Source organism: Orycteropus afer, unplaced genomic scaffold, assembly GCF_000298275.1.
Source record: "Orycteropus afer afer isolate SDZICR_OR568_19922 unplaced genomic scaffold, OryAfe1.0 scaffold00009, whole genome shotgun sequence".
NCBI lineage: Eukaryota > Metazoa > Chordata > Mammalia > Tubulidentata > Orycteropodidae > Orycteropus > Orycteropus afer.
In genome coordinates this window covers 8226680-8247481 of record NW_006921596.1, presented here as the reverse complement: position 1 = coordinate 8247481, position 20802 = coordinate 8226680, and the positions used below count along the sequence as shown (strand labels likewise).

Here is a 20802-nt window from a genome sequence, read left to right as displayed (position 1 = left end):
TGGCTGGTGGGTTTGAACCGCCAGCCTTCTGGTTAGCAGTCAAGTGCCTTAGGCACTATGCTACCAGAGCTCCTCTCAATGCCCTTAGTGCTCTTCAGTCACATGTCACCTTTCACTGTTCTAGAGGTCAAGCCAAGGAGACAACCATTAGCACTTGTGCAAAAAAGAGAGTCCACAGGCTGCTGAAAACATCTATAATGGGACTTTACACTGAAGTACAGAATACTCATATTAACGAATACCTCAATCTGCTACCTTTTATTGACATTGTGAATCTGAACAAAGTGATGGGTGTGCTGTACTGGCCAGTGATTTGGGCTTCTCTTTCTTACATTCAAGGAAACAAAAATTTCTGACCTAACTAGTTACAGTTATCTGAGTACTTAATAAAAGATTTAATATTTTTTCTAGCTATTAAAAGAGAAGAACTTTTAATTTGTTAAAAACCACTCTAAAAATATAAGATGCAGTGTCTTACATATGCTGAATTTGTTTGATCATGCTTCTCCATTCAGGACAGTGGACTGCCAGAAGGCTGGGAGCAGGCAATTCACTGACTGAAGGCTTAGAATATGTTGTGAATAAACCTGTATATGAATGTGAAAAATGCAGCAATACACAAAGTAAAAATGTTCTTTTTCAACATCACCAAACACAACCATTTCTTAACAAATTAGCATATGAAAATATCCTCCTGAGAAACTACACAGGTAGGAAATAAATGAAACTAGCACTCATTTACAAACTATAACGTTAACAGCAAAATTCAAGCCTTTTGTATATCTTGTTTCCTCATAAGAAGATATCTAGAAAGCACTGTAGCACAATATAGGAATATTTGAAAAGAATCTCTCTCTCCAATCATGTATCATTCAGCATGAATACACGATTACCTACTTTTTCTTAAAATTGAAGGAAACATGTTAATTTTTCTAAAAAAATATGAATTCATACTTTTCTTGTAATCAATGCAAGCAATGTATGGGTTTGTTGTTGTTGTTATGTGCCATAGAGTCAGACCTGACTCATAGCAACCCCTCCTTGGGTTTCCGAGGTGGTATCACTACAGAAGTAGATTGCCCAACCTTCTGAGGAGTGCCTGGTGGGTTTGAACCACCAGCGTTCTGGTCAGCAGTCAAGTGCCTTCGACACTACACTATCAGAGCTCCTATGGGTTTATTAAGACTACTCAACTAGTGTTCAAGATACAAAAAAACAACGGAACTATCTACAGAGCTCAAAATTTTAGGTTACAGTATTAGCATTTTCCAAAAAAAAAAAAAAAGGTTTATGCTTTGAAAACAACTGTAGAGAATTGTAATATTAATTATTTATAGCTGTATGGTGAGCAACTATTTTACTATTCTACCCCTATACGTAGATAAGGTCAAATCTAACATAATTCAAAAGGTTGGCCAGCCTGTTACTGTCAATGACATTTAAATACCAAGAATAAGATGCCTCTTTACTCAACTTCTTTTCCAGGAATGTAGAGAAGGGAGAAAAACAGGCATTTCATTATTAATTTTTCATGTCTGTTCAATCAAGAAGCTATTACAGGGTTCAAACTCACCAGCTGCTCCACAGGAAAAAGATGTGGCAGTCTGCATCTATAAAGACTTACAGCCTTGGAAACTCCACGGGGACAGTTCTACTCTGTCCTATAGCATCGCTATGAGTTAGAATCAACTTGACAGCAGTGAGGGTTTTTTTGGGGTATGTGTATGTGTGTGTGGACTATAATATAATCATTGACATCATATCTACAAAGAATTTATAGTAATATAGAAAAAGCTTATGCTACAATGTTAAGTAGAAAAGGTATGATTATAATTCTATTGCTTTTTTAAAAAGGGAGCAAAAATGCTGCTCAAAGAATCTGGCAGGAAATAAACCAAAATATTAAGAGTGATTATATTTATACAGGAGCTCTTGTAGCATAGGGCCTAAGGCACTTGACTGCTAACCAGAAGGCTGGCAGTTCAAACCCACCAGCCACTCCTCATAAGGAAGGGTGGGCAATCTACTTCTGTACTGATACTGCCTCGGAAACCCAAGGAGGGGTTGCTATGAGTTGGGGCTGACTCGATGGCACGTAACCACAACAACAACAACATACTTACACAGTACACAAATGTATGGACTTTCTTCCTTATATTTTCCAAATTTTCTACCAAAAGCATGTGTGTGTGTGTGTGTGTATACACATATTTTTAAATGGAAAAAGTATTAAGCCTTAATTTAAAAAGATCCAAAAAATGATTATCAAAAAGAAAAGGTCTTTAAGGAACTGACAATTTAATACGTTGCTTCCAGTGCCATCAAGTCAGCTCCGACTCGTAGCAACCCCCTGGACGACAGAATGAAACACCACCTGGTCCTGTGCCAGCCTCACAATCTTTGCCATGCTTGAGCCCACTGCTGCAGCCACTATGTCATCCACCTTGTTGAGGGTCCTCCTCTTTCTCACCGGCCCTCTACTTTTCCAAGTATGACGTCCTTCTCCAGAGAATGGTCCCTCCTGATGCCACGCCCACATTTTATGAAACGAAGGTTCACCATCCTCACTGCCAAGGAGCATTCTGGCTGTCCTACTTCCAACACAGACCTGCTCGTTTTTCTGGCAGTCCGTGGTATTTCAATGTTCTTCACCAATATCACAATTCAAAGGCAACAGTTCTTTGGTCTTCTTTATTCATTATCCAGCTTTCACAGGCATTATGAGGTGACTGAAAATACCATGGCTTGGGTCAGGCGCCCCTTTGTCCTCAAAATGACATCTTTGGTTGTTAACACTTTAAGGAGGTCTTTTGCAACAGACTTACCCAATGTAGTACATGGGATTGTAATACAGCATGTCTAAAGAAATCATATTGTTATTCTTATAGTAGTCTTCCTAAATCTTTTTATACACTGGTTTGTATAAATGTACTCATGTTAACAAATGCATGACTTCCAAAATATAATTACATAAATTTCAATCTTAATGAAGTTACAAAGCATGTAGAGAGCACCCACCAAGCTGAGCACTATGGTAAGTATCATGGAGTGATACAATGGAGACTAAGACATATGACCCACCCCAGCCTTACAGAACTTATACTGGTTATATGTTTATGTTTATCTCTACAGTTATATATTAGAAATTCTAGAGGCTCATGCTATTTAATTAGTAAAGGAGTATAACAGACACTAAGTGGTCAGTTTAGAGGAGAGTAAGATCCTAACTGACTGAACTCATCAACTGAGAAAGCCTCAGGCTGGGCCCTGAATTAAAATAAGCTGAAGTTTTAGATACGCAGAGAAGAGCTATTTACAGGTTGTAACGGGGACCGTGAGCAGACCATTAAATGGCTAGCATACTGTACTAAAAAGGTATTAAAAGCTTGCTGCTTCAGTTATTTTCCCTTGTGAAGATTAGTAACAAAGCAGCTAATTTATTTAAAACATCATCATTTCAGGTCACACATGAAAACTCATCAATGTGGAAAATAAAGTTCCTTTTTTTCCCTAATACTGTATAGAAATTAAGCAAAGCGCTGGTGGCATAGTGCCTAAGGCATTTGACTGCTAACCAGAAGGGTGGCGGTTCAAATCCACCAACCACTCATTGGAAGGGAGACTGGGCAATCTTCTTCTGTAGAGACACTGCCTCAGAAACCCAAGGAGGGCTTGCCATGAGTCGAATCAACTCAACAGCAGTGAGCAGTGAGCCTTCCCTGCAATGATATAATTTCATTACTAAACATCTAGCTAATCAAGTACTTCCAAACAGTTCACATCAACAGTGATCTGAGATGCATCATAGTCTACCAAAGAGTAACTCAAAAACCCTCATTGCACAGTCTACCAAAGAGTAACTCATGAAGAATCATTATTAGGCAAACATGATTTCATAAAACTTCATCCTAAGAAAATGGGCTAGTTTATATTTACTTTCTGCAAAGTAATTTTTATTATTTAAACATTACATTTAAATATAAAAATTTAAATTATAAAAACTGATAGACAGTAAGAGGTGATTTTTTGGTTTATCTGGACAGAAAATTCCCAGTGGAGAGAAACCCAAATGAAAAATGCTGGGAAGAATGAAAAGCTGCATTAGTTCATAAGAAGCATAAACATTACTATTCTTTCTTTAAACCACTTAAAACATGAACAGAAACAATGAGCCGATGTTTAGTCCGATTACCATTATTCTCTTCACTTCAGATTTAAATGTAAATCACACCTTTCTTTTCCTTCCCACTGACATTATCATGTAAGTCTAAAAACAAAAAATATCTTTGGTTGTTTTCAAAATTAATTCCCAACTCATTAGCACCTTCCTTCACATAAACAGGTATGTCTAGCAAATGGCTGAAATGCCACATCTGGTAAAATAGAGAAAGTGAGTGAATAAGTAAGGAAAAAAACCTTAAAGCAGCTCCATTTTCCCTTGGTTATTTTAAGGCTGAAGAACAGTGGTGCCTACTGAAAGGCTGAGTGAAAATAAAACTTTGCATGGAGTCTGGTTGTGTGAGCATGTGACCAGTATTCAAATGCCAAGACCTGGGTGTTTCCAAAAGGAGATCTGGTGGCATAGTGCCTAAGGCATCTGACTGCTAACCAGAAGGCTGGCAGTTCAAACCCATCAGCCACTCCATGGCAGGAAGACTGGTCAATCTACTTCCATGAAGATTTACCACCTTGGAAACTCAAAGGGGGTTGCTGTGAGTCAGAACTGACTCGATGGTAGCGAGTTTGGTTTGGTTTGGGTGTTTCTAAAATGCCTCCACTGTCACATGGAGCCACATGTTCTCACAGACTCCACCCCATGGCTGTCCTATAACCCTCTGCTGTTTTCTCCCCCTTCTCGCAAAACAAAAACAAAAATAAAAATACTCAATTTCATTGAGTCGATTCCAACTCATAGTGATCTCTATTGGGTTTCTATTGGGTTTCTGAGGCGGTAAATCCTTACAGAAGTATGTTGTCTCACATTCCTTCTTCGGAGCGGCTGGTGGGTTTGAACCACCAGCCTTCTGGTTAGCAGTCAGATGCCTTAGGCACTGTGTCACCAGAGCTCCTTTCTCCCTCCTCTTGTTGTTGTTGTTGTTATGTGCCACAAAGTTGGACATGACTCATAGTGACCTCTCCTTGGGTTTCTGAGGCAGTATCACTACAGAAGTAGATTGCCCCATCTTCCTTCCGAGGAGTGGCTAGTAGATTTGAACCACCAGCCTTCTGGTTAGCAGTCAAGTGCTTTAGGCACTATGCTACCAGAGCTCCTCTCCCTCCTCTACTCACCTTCAATTTGTAACAGAATTCAGCTCAAACTCTGCTCTCAACCTTTCCTTTCCTTAACAACCACACCTTACTCTCCACCTGTTTCCACATAAAAATTTTCTCTAGGCTTTGATAATTTAGGGGATAGATGGATTTCAGCATCTTATTACCCACCTGAGAAGCTAGACTACAGGAAGAAGAATGCAGCATAAGGTCTGGAGGAAGACTTGTTAAAGACCTGAGATATGCAGATGACACAACCTTGCTTACTGAAAGGGAATATGACTTGAAGCATTTACTGATGAAGATTAAAGACTACAGTCTGCAGTATGGATAACACCTCAGTATAAAGAAAACGAAAATCCTCACAACTGGACCGATAAGCAGCATCACGATAAATGGAGAAAAGACTAAAACTGTCACAGATTTCATATTGCTTGGTTCCACAATCAATAACAATGGAAGCAGCAGTCAAGAAATCAGATGACGTATTGCACCGGACAAACCTGCTGTGAAAGACCTCTTTAAAGTGCTGAAGAGCAAGATGTCTCTTTGAAGACTAAGGTGTGCCTAACCCAAGCCACAGTATTTCAGTAGCCTCATAGGCATGTGAAAGCTGGATAATGAATAAGGAAGATCAAGGAAGAGTTAGGAGCTCTGGTGGCAAAGTGCCTAAGGCATCTGACTGCTAACCAGAAGGCTGGTGGTTCAAGCCCACCAGCCACTCCTTGAAAGAACGATCGGGCAATCTACTTCCGTAGTGATGTTGTTGTGTTGTTATGTGCCATCGAGTCGGACTCAACTCATAGTGACCCCTCCTTGGGTTTAGGCAATATCACTATGGAAGTAGATTGCCCAACCATCCTTCCAAGGAGTGGCTGGTGGGTTTGAACCACCAGCCTTCTGGTTAGCAGTCAAGTGTTTTAGGCACTATGCTACCAGAGCTCCTTCTGTAGTGATAGCAGTGCCATGGAAACCCAAGGAGGGATTTCTATGAGTCAGATCCAACTTGACCGCAGTGAGTTTAAAGAAGAATTGATGCTTTTGAGATGTGGTATTGGCGAAGAATACTGAAAGTACCATGGACTGCCAGAAAAATGAACAAATCTGTCCTGAAAGAACAGCTGGAATGTTCCTTGGAAGTGAGAATGGCCAGATTTTGTCTCACCTACTTTGGTCATGCTGTCAGAAGGGATCATTCCCTGGAGAGGGATACCATGCTTGGTAAAGTTGAAGGTCAATGATAAAGGGGAAGGCCGTCAACAAGATGGGTTGACAGAGTTGCTGCAATGACAGGTTCGGGTATAGCAAGGATTGTGAGGCTGGGGCAAGACCGAGCAGTGTTTTGTTCTCTTGTACAAGAGGTCACTATGAGTCAGAGCCAACTCAACAGCACCTAACAACAACAAAGATCCTGACAGCAAAGGCAGACTGCCGTAGTGTTTAATAAGATATCTGGCAGAGTGCTGACTAGGGAGGACCTACCAGCAAGGTGTATGTAAAATCAGGCTTAATTGAACAATTCGCTGACAAATCCAGGTATCTTATATTTGGCAATAATTACAGTCTGTATACATACCATGTTCAGAAGGAAGATGGGGCAATCTACTTCCGTAGTGATACTGCCTCGGTAACCCAAGGAGGAGTCGCTATGAGTCAGGTCCGACTCGACAGCACATAACAACAACAACAACATACATACCATGTATTTCTAAAAAGTTTCTATTTACAAATATTTTAGGTCAATGGTGATTGTAACACAACTTCCTTTCACAAAAAAAAAAAAAAAAAAAACTTTCTTTTTATAAAAGAATGTAACATTTTCTTTAGATTTATTTCTCTTAACAAGAGAATTACATATACAAAAGTATGCTTACTTGAAAAGAGTGAACAAATTTTGTATCTATCAGTACACATTTAAAAACAGACTTGTTTGTTTCAACCTAATCATGTTAACAAGAAGTGATGTGAACTATGATATCACATACTGTGTAACAGAAAAATACACTGTCCCCACAATTGTGCCACATAAATAATAATAGAATTGAGAATAGGATAAAAAAAATTTAGAATGCATTTAAAAAAAATTGAAGCTTACAAAGTCATATTGAAGTTTATAAATGTACACTTACCTTGAGAACTTGGAATTAACATAATAATAATTAAACCTACTTATCATTGAATGCTGTGTGCAAGGCACTTGATAAGAATTTTCCAGGCCTTCCTGCATAATAAAAGGAACCGTGGTAGTGCAATGGTTAAGTGCTCAGCTGCTAACCAAAAGGCTGGCGGTTCAAAATCACCAGCAGATGCATGGAAGAAAAGACCTGGCAATCTGCTTCCATAAAGATTACAGCCTGGAAGACACTCTGGGATGGTTCTACTCTGTCCAACTCAACCTCACACAACAACCATCACGTAATGAATATCAATGTGGAAAAAATAACGACAAATTACTTTCATGTCATGTGCCCTTATCCTTAATTACACAAAATTACTCTCTAAATTCCACCCACAATTCCACCCATATAGAACACACAATATTATACTACTATAAGAAAAGAAAGAAACAAACCAAAACCACTTTAAGTGTATAAATCAAGTCACTTGAACGGGGAACATCTCTCAAATGCTCTGTAGTTAAAATCAGAAGACATAAGCCCTAGACCCAGCTTCTGCAAGACTGCTCCAAAACTAAAGATAGCAATTCCTTTTTGAAAGCAGACTACAGCCTCTAGTGGCCAATGAGCGAACAGGAAAGTCTAGGCAACAAAGCATTACCCTGACTCTATCCCTCACAGAGCTTTGTTATTCCAACCCTTGGAATGATACTTCTTCAATACATAAGAACTGTATATGAGTCAACAAAAGAGATTTAAAATATCCCTTTCTCATGGAAAAATGTCTCAATTTCCCATCCTGCCTATGGCCAAAAATCCCTGTGAATAAGGAAAATGGGAAACTTTTTTTGCATCATATTCTTTTACAAGCCGTTCACGACCTTCATATTTTTCAACATCCCACATTTTAAAATGTTTTTTTAACTCATATGCTGTGAGTATTACTCAAACCTTTTAACTGCTATGAAGGCCTTTAACCTCAAACCAGGAAATACTAGTTCATGCTTTCCCAAGGCATCTTCCAATCGGAGCAACCAGAGAGAACAAAACAAATCTGATTCTGACAGTGTCAGATTAATCAGGGACAGTCACTACAGTGAAATGCATTCTGACAGAAAGTGTGTCAGAAGTGCAAGGAAAAATCAAACCACTGACTCATGGCACCCCAACGTGTGTAGAACAGAATTGCTTTCCACAGGGTCTGCAATGGCTATAAACGTTCGGAAACATATTGTCAGGCTTCAAACCTTTTGGTTAGGAGTCAACTTTTTTTGTTTTTGCAGATTTTAGGTTTCTGAGGCAGTATCACTACGGAAGTAGATTGCCCAATCTTCCAAAAAAGGAAGGGGAGGGGATCACCATGAGCTGGATCCTACTGACAGCAGTGAGTTGAGAGAGTTAGTTGTAACAACAAAAATAGTTTTTTAAGCCCAGCTTAAATGTATCAATATACCTACAAGGCTAAAAGCTCATTTATTTTTTCAATCTTCTAATGAACTCCTGTCAGAGCTGTCATTACCACCCAATTACAATGAGGTTTGCAATCATGTGGTATCATCTGTCTACTTCAGCTGTTGTTTTCAATGATGCCAGTGTTTTCATAGTCGCTGATTTTGTCAAATTTTGGCATTTTTATCAAATTTTCCATTTTAATTGTGTTTTAGCTACAATATTGTGGTAAATAGTATTTGTGAACCTGTAACAGTAACTTTCCTGAGAATGAAGTAGCAATTGAAGGAAAAGGAGAAAAGTCAAAAACGGCTTCCCCTTAGTTACCAATAATGTTATAAAGCTACAATTCAGTGTAGAAAGATTTTACAATTGTTGTTAAAACTCCTATGTTGTTGTTGTTATGTGCTGTCTAGTCGAACCCATAAAATTCATATAATCTAAGAATTATTACATTTAAGCAATTTATAACTGTACTTACTAGTCAAACACTTTTAAGCATGTATGCCACTCAGGGACTCCTTATGTAAAGATAAAACCAAAAATCAAATTCAATGCCATCGAGTTGATTCCAACTCACAGCGATTCTACAGGACAGAGGAGAACTGCCCCATAAGGCTTCCAAGGCTGTAACTCTTTATGGAAGCAGACTGCCTTATCTTTCTCCTGCAGAAAGGCTGGTGGGTTCAAACTGCTAATCTTTTCATTAACAGCTCAATGTTTTAACCACTGTGTCACCAGAGCTCCTATGTAAGGATACCCTTAGTAATTGTCCTAACACTTCTCTTTATTACTCACCTTCATACTGCAAGTCAGCCTTTATCAAAGGAACTGCAAGCAGAACAAGTTTATCAAAGATTCCTCCTCATACCTGCCCAGCTATCATACTTATGTTTTGATCTCTAAGAGGAATGAGTCATTATTTAGGGAATACTACTGGGCCAAAATGAATATAAAGACATTATAATATTCAATCATACATAATTCATAGTTATTTAAAATGGGAATCCAGGAAAGCTGAAGCATGCTCTCTATCCGTCACCCTACAAATACCAAAGTTAGTTTGGGTATACCATTAGGGTAAAAAGGCTCTATCTAGAAAGTATGTTAAACATTCTTCCCATTCAGGGTACTACAAATAGCCTTGTATGTCTCAGCTTTTTGGAATCACTGGTCAATTAAATAGGAAAGAAAATCAGAGATTAAATAGAGAAGTAATCTACCTGTGCCCTCGAATGTCAGATTGATCACACACTCCTCCAAGTGCAATCCTATGGAACTCTCGACCTAGGGTCTTAGCCACTGATCTTCCCACGCTTGTTTTACCAACTCCAGGAGGCCCCACAAAGCAAAGAATTGGGCCTTTCAGGTTGTTTTTCAGCTGTCTGACAGCCAAATATTCCAGCACTCTTTTCTTCAACTTTTCCATGGCATAATGGTCGTTATCCAGAAGAATCCGGGCTGCCCGAATATCCAGACGATCTGTCAAATAATCCAACAGATATAATCTGAGCACATGGAATTTTAAAATAAAGAACTCCTTTCAAGCTTTGTAAGAGTCAAGATATTTTTTTAGAAAAAAGATGTGACAACAGCAATGAACAATCTGAAAAGGAAATCAAGATAACAATTCATTTACATACAACAGCATCTAAAAGAATAAAATACCTAGGAATACATTTAACCAGAAAGGTCAAAGATTTGTATGTTGACAACTATGAAGAATGCTGAAATAATTTAGAGACCTAAATTAAATAAATGGAAAGACATTCCACGTTCACGGACTAGAAGACCTAATATTGCTAACATAGCAATACTATCCAAAGTGATCTACAGATTCAACACAATCATTATCAAAATTCCAACAGTCTTTTTTACAGAAAAGGAAACACCAATCCTCAAATTTATAACGAATTTCAAAGGGTCCTGAACAGCCAAAACCATCTTGAAAAAGAAGAATAAAGTAAAAACACTCATATATTCTGATTTCAAACTATACTATGCATAGCTATAGTAATCCAATCAGTATGGTACTGGTATAATGACAGACATACAGAGCAATAAAATAAAACTGAACATACCTTAATAAACCCATATATCTATGGTCAATTGAGTTTCAATAAAAGGGCCACGTTCCAATGGAGAAAGAATAGTCTCTTCAATAAATGGTGCTGTGACAAACGAATGTCCACACGCAAAAGAATGAAAGTGGATCCATACCTCACACCATATATGAAAACTAACTCAAAATAGATCAATGGCCTAAATATAAGAACTATAAGCATAAAAGCACAAAAAGAATATAATTTCAGACCCACTAGGATGGCTGTTGGGAGCTCTGGTAGCGTAGTGCCTAAGGCATTTGACTGCTAACCAGAAGCCTGGTGGTTCAAATCCACCAGCCACTCCTTGGAAGGAAGGCTGAGCAATCTACTTCTGTAGTGATACTGCCTCGGAAAACCAAGGAGGGGTTGCTATGAGTCGGATCCAACTCGATGGCAGTGAGTGAGATTTTTTTTTTTTGAGAAGATGGCTGTTATCAGAAAAACAGAAAACAAGAGTTGGCAAAGATGTGGACAAACTGGAACCTTCATCCATTGTTGGTGGAAAGTAAAATGGTGCAGCCACGGTGGAAAAGAGTTTGGTGGTTCCTTAACAAGTTAAATGTAGAATTAATGCATGGCACAGTAATTCCATGTTATGACACAATAATTCTACTTCAAGGTATTTAACTAAAATACTAGAAAGCAGGACTCAAACATATGTGCACTAATATCCACTGTACCATTATTTACAATAGTCAGAAGATAGAAAAATCCAACTGTCCATCAACAGATGAACAGACAAACAAAATGTGGTACAGACATACACTGGAATATCAGTCAGTCATAATGAGAAAGGAAGTTCCGATACATGCTACAGTTTTATAAACCTTGAAAACTTGATGTTGAGTGAAATAAGTAATACACAAAAGACAAATGCTGTATGATCCCACTTATTTCATAATATGTAGAATAGGTAAACGCACAGAGACAAAGTTTATTAGTGGTCACCAGACGGGGTGGTGGTGGTGGTGGGGGTGGTGGTGGTGGCAGTACAGAGCTATTGTTTAAGGGGTACTGACTTTCTGTTGGGGTAACAGAAGACATTTGGAAATGGACAGTGGTGATGGCTGCAAAACACAGTAAATGTAATTAATGTCACTGAATTGTATGCTTAAAAATGATGCAAACGGCAAATGTTTTGTTATATATATTTTACCACAATAAAAAATAGCCTTGAGAACAGAAAAATATTACTAGAGAATGCCAAAATTTTAAAATAAATTTATAAGTTTTGGTGTTACTAAGTTATCCAGCTGCTCCTCACACTGCGCACTGGCCCTACTGTCAAAGAGAAAGTAACAGGGTTTGAAAATTGCCACTGGTCCATCAATGGCACAAACGAATACTAAGCACACAGACACCAACACAGAAGTTTGCCAGATGAAACAGAAGGAGAGCAGTTAAACATGTTTAAAGTTTAAATGTACTTTCTCACCCTGGTAATAGGACCACTCTGCCTAAAGGACAGACACTGGAGGGTTATGAATTAGTAGAACAATCTCCAAACTAAACATACTTCCCAAGAGCCGAGCTGAATCCAGACACACCTCTGAACTCAAATTGAGCTCAGGTGGTTAATTCAATAGGAATATGTGCTCCACTGCCTTCACCTCACAATGGAATGTTCAGAAAAATATGAATAAGAATTAAACTAAGAAATTCAACTTTAGTTCATTTTTGAAGTTTACAGCACCAGTATTTTGGTCAAAAACACTTTTAAAACTATTATTCTGTCGTGGAACATAAACATGAAATAAAAACTAATTTGTTCTGTAAACCTTCGCACAAATCACAATAAAAAGTTATTTTTTTAAAAATCTGAAGGACGAACAAGAAAGAAAATTTACCAGTATAGTTCCAGCAGCTTTATTGGTAATAACCAAAAAGTGGGAACAACCAAACATCCATCGACAGATGGGTCGATGGGTAAACAAATTGTGAAATATTCATACAATAGCGTAATACTCCAGCATTACAAAGGAACATGTTACTGATACACACAGCAACATGGATGAACTCAAAATAACCATACTGAGTGAAAGAAACCAGGAGAAAAAAGAGTACATTCTAAGTGATTATTAAAGTTTTAGAAAATATGAACTAATCTATAGTGCTTGGCATGTGAAAGACCAAGGAGGAATTTAGGAAAGGAGCGCTTACAAAGGAGCACAAGGAAACTTGGTGATGGATTGCACTGCCACTGACTCCAACTCACAGGGACCTGACAGGACAGAGTAGAACTGCCCCATAGGGTTTCAAAGACTAAAATCTTCATGGAAGCAGACTGCTTCATCTTTCTCCAGTACAGAAGCTGGTGGATTTGAACTGCCAACCTTCTGGTTAGCACCTTTTGGCTATATTATCTTAATTATAATGGTATTATAAATGTATATGTATATCAAAGCTCATCAAAACGTACATTTTACATAATCTGCAGTTTGTGTTGTTGTTGTTATGTGCCATCGAGTCGGACCCGACTCACAGCGACCCCTCCTTGGGTTTCCAAGGCAGTATCACTACGGAAGTAGATTGCCCCATCTTCCTTCCGAGGAGTGGCTGGTGGTTTGAACCGCCAGCCTTCTGGTTAGCAGTCAAGTGCCTTAGGCACTATGCTACCAGAGCTCCCATCTCCATTTTATTACATACCAATTAGACTGCAATAAAGCTGGAAAATAAGAAAAATTACCAATAGTGCTCCTAAGAAGTTCCTTCTACAGTTCACCAGGGTAACCTGACATAATCTAAAGAAAATCTACAGATGCTCAGAATTTAAGAAAAAACAAAACGTGAATTATCCTCTTAACTTTACACACATTCAAAAAGACAAAGCAAAAATCTAGGGAATGAATGCAAATTTACAAAGTATTCATGAAGGAAACTAGCACAACTCAAGAATGTACCCGGTTCCCAAAGCTAGAAGAGAATTCATGGGATGAAATCTAAAGGTTGCATTTAAAAAAAAAAAGATGATTAAGTCAATTTCATCTTATCATCCAGACATATGCATCAATAAACGTTCAATGATCTCATCCCTGAAACTCATCAGCAATGGGTTTGCTTTCAACCTTAACTCTACTCAGTATAGTTAATTCTGCATAAATATACTTCATTCTGGGCCCTGTGTGAGTTGAAAAAAACAAAATTCTCAACACCAGAAAGAATAGTTCTCCTTAGGTTAACAGGCAAGCATTCTCTTATATTATAAATGCCATGTCCTGGAACCCAGTATGTGTCATACCTTACATGGGGGGAGATGCCCTACTTCGTCCAAAATCAAGCAAAAGGCATCTTCTTGCTGCACTTTCTTTTCTTATTTGATCCCAAGACTTACATGATACAAGATCAGTCTAATTAATTTACTACATCAAGGACTAATGTAACAGTAAGATAATCAATGGAGAGAGTCTGAAGCAAGTATCCATGTGAGTTTTCTGAGTGTCAATTAGATTACAAAAAGGTGTTATTTTGTTGGCTTACCAGTTGTACTTTTGTTCCAAGGAAGTTCCACCATAAGTTCCAAATAATTTCTAGTCAAAGCATATTCTGGCATTGATTGAGGCATTTTTTTGAGTCTGTGGGAGAAAAATCACAGCAAACATTTGAAGAACATAGAATTCTATAATAATAGAAAAATCAAGCATGTCTCCCTTCCTTGGCCAGATATATCATGTATGTTTGACTAAGTAAATTTGAAAAAGTTTTTTTTTTTAAACTGGATAATAAAAAGTTTATTTTATAATACATTTATTTAACAAAATAAAACAGATACTTGCAAAGTGGGGAGAAAAACACCACAGTTCATTCTACCTTTGAAACGTGGGTCTTGATACTATTCAGCCTTTTGAGATCACAGGGAGTCTCAAGTCACATGTATCCACTATTTACTTTATACAACAAGATGTTAAGTACCTATCTCTGCACAACACAACAATCAAATATGTACTTTGTGAATCACAGATGAGGTCAACTCATAAAAGTAAGCTGATAGCAGATATTTAATTAAAAAAATACACCGTCTATAACATAGTCTTAACCAAGTACTCTGCACATAACAGATGTTCCGCATTTATTAAGAGTCAAAGGAAAATTCCCTCAAAGTACATTTACTAATCTTCTTCACTGTGTATCTCATAAAATCAAATCTTTTTGTTATTAAGCATTAAATTTGTTCATTATAATTCACTGATAAAAGAAAACGCAACACAGTTATAAAGTTACAAATACTGTAAGGGGAAAAATGGTTTTCTACTCAACCCTGAGACTATCCAGAAAATGCAATCCCCATATATTCAATATTCTGTCATCAAGGTTTCCCTTGATTTTATTTTGTACAAAGAGAAATGGACAGTCCCTGCCCTCCAGAGTTTATAATCTAGAGGAAGAAAAGGGACATGTGAAGAACACAGTGATAACTGAACAAACATCATGCCTAAACAAAGAAGTACAGTTCGTTCTTTAAGATAATGAAAAGGCAGTTGGAAGAGTTATAATGTAGAACACCTACCCCAGGGAGATGTACCTCTTAGAGCAATCAACCACGAGACATGAGAGGGGCAGCATTCCCACAGAGTGAAAGCTGGACAGAGGGGAATGAACAGGTAAGAAGGGCACAGGGAGGAGGCAGTTACAGGGAGGAGGCAGTTACAGGGAGGAGGCAGTTACAGGGAGGAGAGTTTTTTATGGTTGGGGGTTGTAATTGGGACCATGAAATCAAACGTGCATGAACTATTCAATGGAAAACAAATCTGCTTTGTAAATTTGCACCCAAAGCACACACAAAAAAAATCATATACATACATATATCCATATATATAAGAGTTAAATGTAGGTGGACTGAGTTAAATGTAGGTGGACTGGTAAAAGTGGTGTTAATTTAGGACTATTAAGAATGTTTTAAGAATTAGATCTTGGTTGAGGAATGAAGAGAGTATTTCACAGATCAAAGCTGTATCCTGAGAATTAGGAAAGCCATGAAAAAAAAAAGCTGGCAATGAAAAGAATGGTCTGTAAATAAATATATTAAGCATATGGAAAAGTAAAAGATCAGGGAATACAAAACAAATGACTCAGCTTTTGGTATGTGATTCAAAGTAGCAGAACTGCTTCCACAAGCAATAATTTTGAACATTAGTAAACAACATGAAAAGACCCATGAATGTAATTTACCTTTTTATCTCTTTGACACAGACTTTAAGAGCCTGCTCTGGCATATTAGATGTTCGGATTTTTTTCTCCAGCATGACAATGTCATCATTATCTTCATCCTCAGCCTCATCTTCCAAAGCACCTGGGATGTGTGTGATCCTCCTAAGAGGGCGTATTGCTATCACCTAAGGTAGAAAATAGAAGAGTAAAACTCTGTGTGAAAACAAATGGGAAATGAAATGCCCAACTACCCTTAAGGTTATGTCCGGCAATGAATCAACAGTTTTATGGCCACAGTTGAAATTATTAGTCCATGATGATAACTAAGAGGCAGATGCACATATGGAGACAGAATTTAAAAAGCAGACCAACACAAGGTGAGTATGATTCTTTGATATATGCTTACGATAATAATAGTGTGAGAAAACAGGTCGTATTAGGATGTTTTCAAGGAACTGGCTACTAGAAAGAATTAAACCATCTGAGAATTGCCTTTTTCTCAACTACTTTTGCAGCCACTATTTTCTTGATATGCATCACTACTTACCATTTGGTGCCTAAACATTTCCATTTTCCTGCTTACATTACCACATTTCTCTCTAGCATCTTCAACCTTTCCACTGGTTCTATTCTGCCTTCAACATATAGAAAAGTCCTCCTCCTTGCATGGTATTTTATCTCACCTCTGGTTCCTCCCTACTCACTACCACACCATTTACTTCCCTTCTGGCAATGCTCTGCTTCTGCAACAAGTGCCTGCAGACACCGCTTCCCCTTCCTCCCACTGACTTCAGTAAACCTTTGGTTTCTGTTCCCATTGTACTGAAATAGTGCCTTCAGATCCCACACCAACTTCTGGGCCAAATCACATGGCCTTTATTTGTATTTATTCTCCAGGATCTCTCTACCATATTTCACAACTATCATCTGTACTCTTAGAAATTCTCAACCCATTAATATCTCAAGTAACTCCTACCATTACCAGAACAGAACAATAGGCTGGCATTTAATTTAAATGACTCTAGAGCTCTGGTAGCATAGTGGCTAAAGCACTTGACTGCTAACCAGAAGGCTGGCGGTTCAAACCCACCAGCCACTCCTCGGAAGGAAGGTTGGGCAATCTACTTCCGTAGTGATACTGCCTCGGAAACCCAAGGAGGGGTCGCTATGAGTCGGGTCCGACTCAACGGCACATAACAACAACAACAACAGAGTTTCTTTTTTCAATCCGTACAATTGCCTATTTAATATATTCAAACACAAAAAGCTCGAAACATACTATGAAACAGCAAATAGAAATATTAAATATATACTTTCATTCTTACAAAATCATAAGCAGATAAAATATTTTAAAGTGTACAAAACTGGAAATGAAATATTTTGTTGTCTTTTTTAAAAGAGGCCTATCAATGAGTTCACTGTTGAGACAAAGGCCCTTGTCAATGCAATTGTCCTCCTGGCAGGCAAAAGAGCACATTTCAATACTTAGACAGGGGAGTGGCAAGGAGATAGTTTAAGCTAACCCCAAATATCAACCTCTAATTTCTAAACTTTCAAATAACAGTCTCTTGTTTAATAGCATTCTGGAGCACTTCTGAATAATTTTATATGTACGTGACGGAGATCGTTACTTTCGGGAACCCACGGTTTTCTGTCACTTGCAGCGCAGAGTGCACTTTAGTTTATCTGTCTGCACAAAATGAAGAACTGAGTCACTGGTTTAATCTCAAGCCAGAAATCACTCAAATTTCTGGAGCTTGTTCTAAACAGCTTGGTATCCAGGACTATTAACCACCAGCATGGCGATCACTGCCTCCTCTCTCGTTCATCGCCTCCTCAGGCTACTGTACTGTTCCTTTTCCAGTCCCTCCAGAAGAAATCCTTCTTTCGGCTCTTCTTTCTCTATACTGTACTCCTTTTGATGAAGGAACGCTTCTCTGCTGACGACCATCAGATCTCTAAAATCATTCCAAATATCTTTTACGTAAGCCAGGGCTTAGGATCTCCAGTGTCCTTCAGAGAACTGTCATTTTCATGTCTTGTGCACTTCAAGTATATTTTCCTTACCTTTTCTCTCCCCTACCATAAAAACAGTAAATTCAGCAGCTCAAGGTAGACTTCAAACAGACCCTATCATATCATGAATGTAATGTGTAATAAAGAAGGTATCATAAATCAACAGAGAAGGAAAGGATCATGTTACTAAATGGTGTTAAAATGAACCAAAAGCTGTTTGGGAGGGTGGGGGCTGGTGGCTCAGTGGCAGAAACCTCTCTTTTGATGCAGGAGACCTGAGTTTGATTCCCGGCCGATGCCCCTCGTGCACAACCACCAGCTCTGAGTCAGTGAAGGCATGCATGTAGCTGTGGTGCTAACCAGGCTTGAGCAGCGCTTCCAGATTAAGATGGACCAGGAGGAAAAACCTGGTGCTCTCCTTCTGAGTACCAGCCAATGAAAACTCTACAGATCACAGTGGTCTCATCTGCCACCAATCACCGAACGGTGAAAGAGCAGGCAACGTGCTGTTCTGCTGTGCGTGGGGCTGACTTGACGGCAGCTAACAACAAGAAGAAACTTTCAGGAACAAATACAACTGCTGTTTTCACCTCATTTAACAAGACAAAAACAGTACCATATGCTATAAAGAGCTAAATACTTTTTAAAAAAAAATCAAAGAAAACCCAAAGGTGGATACTGTATTCTGCTCGTCTTGATTTTTAACCCAAATCACTGGAGGATAGAGGACTCAAAGCATAGAAGATAAGAAGGGACTAACCGTCTGACTGAAAAATAAAAACTTTTGTTAAAAACAAAAAGGTAGCCAAGTGACGACAAAATATAGCGACACAGTCCTTTTCAGGGAACAATTCCATAGCATGTTCTTCACACTATGTGCAGTAAAAAATGTTGTACTCAAAGAAGTCCATCAGAGTTATTTTTTAATATTTAAAACATAAAAAACACTGGGAACAACACACAATGTTCAACAAAAAGGGAAATGCCTAGGTAAATTAAGCTTTGGATGATTGTAAAAACAAAACAAAAAACGAGAAAATGCTCCTGTTTGGGGGGGGATGACCCAGGCACAGAAAAGGACCCAAGGGAAATACACCAAAACTTTCAGAGTAACTTCAGTAGTAACAATGAGTCTCTCTCTTCTTGGTTTTCTCTATTATCAATCAGAATCAGCTTGAAGGCTGTGGTGTTCTGGGTTTGGTGTTCTCTATTCTCTAAATGTTTATAAAAAACAAAACAAAAAGCCTCTATTTCACACCACATAAATATAACTGGGAATCTGAAGGAATGGATTAAAAGAAATATTTACCCGCTTATCATCATCTTGCTTGGGTTTTCTAGTTTTCTGAAGCAATTTCAGGCCTTCGATTTGTCTGACAAGTAGTGGTATAGTCATCTTGAATCGCTCCTCTAAACTCACAGCATCTAAAATCTAAGGAATCGTGAGTCAATTAATACAGCCTCTCTCAGAAACGCATGCTCCAAAAGCCAAAAGCCATGACTTAAACCTATTATGTAAAAAAGATACCAAACCAAACCAAACCCATTGCCGTTGAGTCAATTTTAACTCATAGTGACTCCTCCCTGGGTTTCTGAAGTAGGATCACTATGGAAGTAGACTGCCCAACCTTCCTTCCAAGTGGCTGGTGGGTTTGAACCACCAGCCTTGTGGTTAGTAGTCAAATGCCTTAGGCACTACATCACCAGGTAACTCCTACCAATACAGACTGTTACGTAGGGATAACACAACCAAGTATGTTAAATCTGCAAGGTTGTTTGAGATGAATACTGAAATCCTAAAAAAGACAAAAAAAAAAGTATCTGGATTTTGCATTTAAAAATGAATCTGTACGTATCGTTCCAAGATCAAGAAGAACAGAACACACATTTGATGTCAACTCTTTCTGAGAATTATTCTTTTAAGGGCCAAGGACACCTTATACATTACATCTAAGCAAATTACCTGATGATTTGCTCATGCAACTGAAATAAAATACACCTAGTGAGACCCCACAGTCAGGTTACTCTCTAGGACTCCTGTACTCATCTGTTCCCAACAGTGGAAATGAACTCTTAAATGTTTGTGCCCAGCCTGTATGTATTAGGTATACCTGCCATTAGAACTGTTTGCTTTGAATATTAAATAAACTGATAGAATCAGAAAGACTGTTTCAATGCAAACTAACTTAGTTTAGGACAATGCAGTAAAGCAGAGTGCTTAAAAAAATACTACAAAAATAAGTGCCTAAGAAAATTTCCATACTCTTATGGTTTAGAGGAAAGTCCTGCACTTGCATCATTTAAGTGTCTTTAAAATGCATTTCACTTTTAAAGAAATGGAAAATAAAAATCATAGGTAACACAGCATAGGTATAGTTTACAGACGAAACACCGTGAAGAATTCTAATGAAGCAGGCCTACATACAAGGGAAGGACCTCTGGTAAAAAGAGCTTCTCTTTGTTGCTTCTGCTAACCAGAAGGCTGGTGGTTCAAACCCACCAGCCACTCCTCAGAAGGAAGATTAGGCAATCTACTTCCATAATGCTAACACCTCGGAAACCCAAGGAGGGTGTTCTGGTTACCTAGTACTGCTCTGACGAGAAATATACCACAAATGGGATAGCCTTAACAAACAGGAGTTTATTCTTACAATTTGGAGGCTTTAAGTCCAAGTTCAAAGTGCCAGGCTCTAGGGGCT

General features: G+C 38.3%; 1 protein-coding gene across 1 annotated transcript in view; it reads right to left on the bottom strand.

Moving 5' to 3' along the window:
- Positions 1–20802, bottom strand: part of LONP2 (lon peptidase 2, peroxisomal) — a 127027-nt gene that overhangs the window by 75091 nt on the left and 31134 nt on the right. Inside the window, exons 4-7 of the mRNA XM_007946886.2 lie at positions 19413–19535; positions 16109–16272; positions 14420–14514; positions 10061–10319 (exon numbers count right to left, since the gene is read on the bottom strand). Of these exons, the coding sequence (XP_007945077.1) occupies positions 10061–10319; positions 14420–14514; positions 16109–16272; positions 19413–19535 (641 nt within the window). The remainder of the gene's footprint in view (positions 1–10060; positions 10320–14419; positions 14515–16108; positions 16273–19412; positions 19536–20802) is intronic.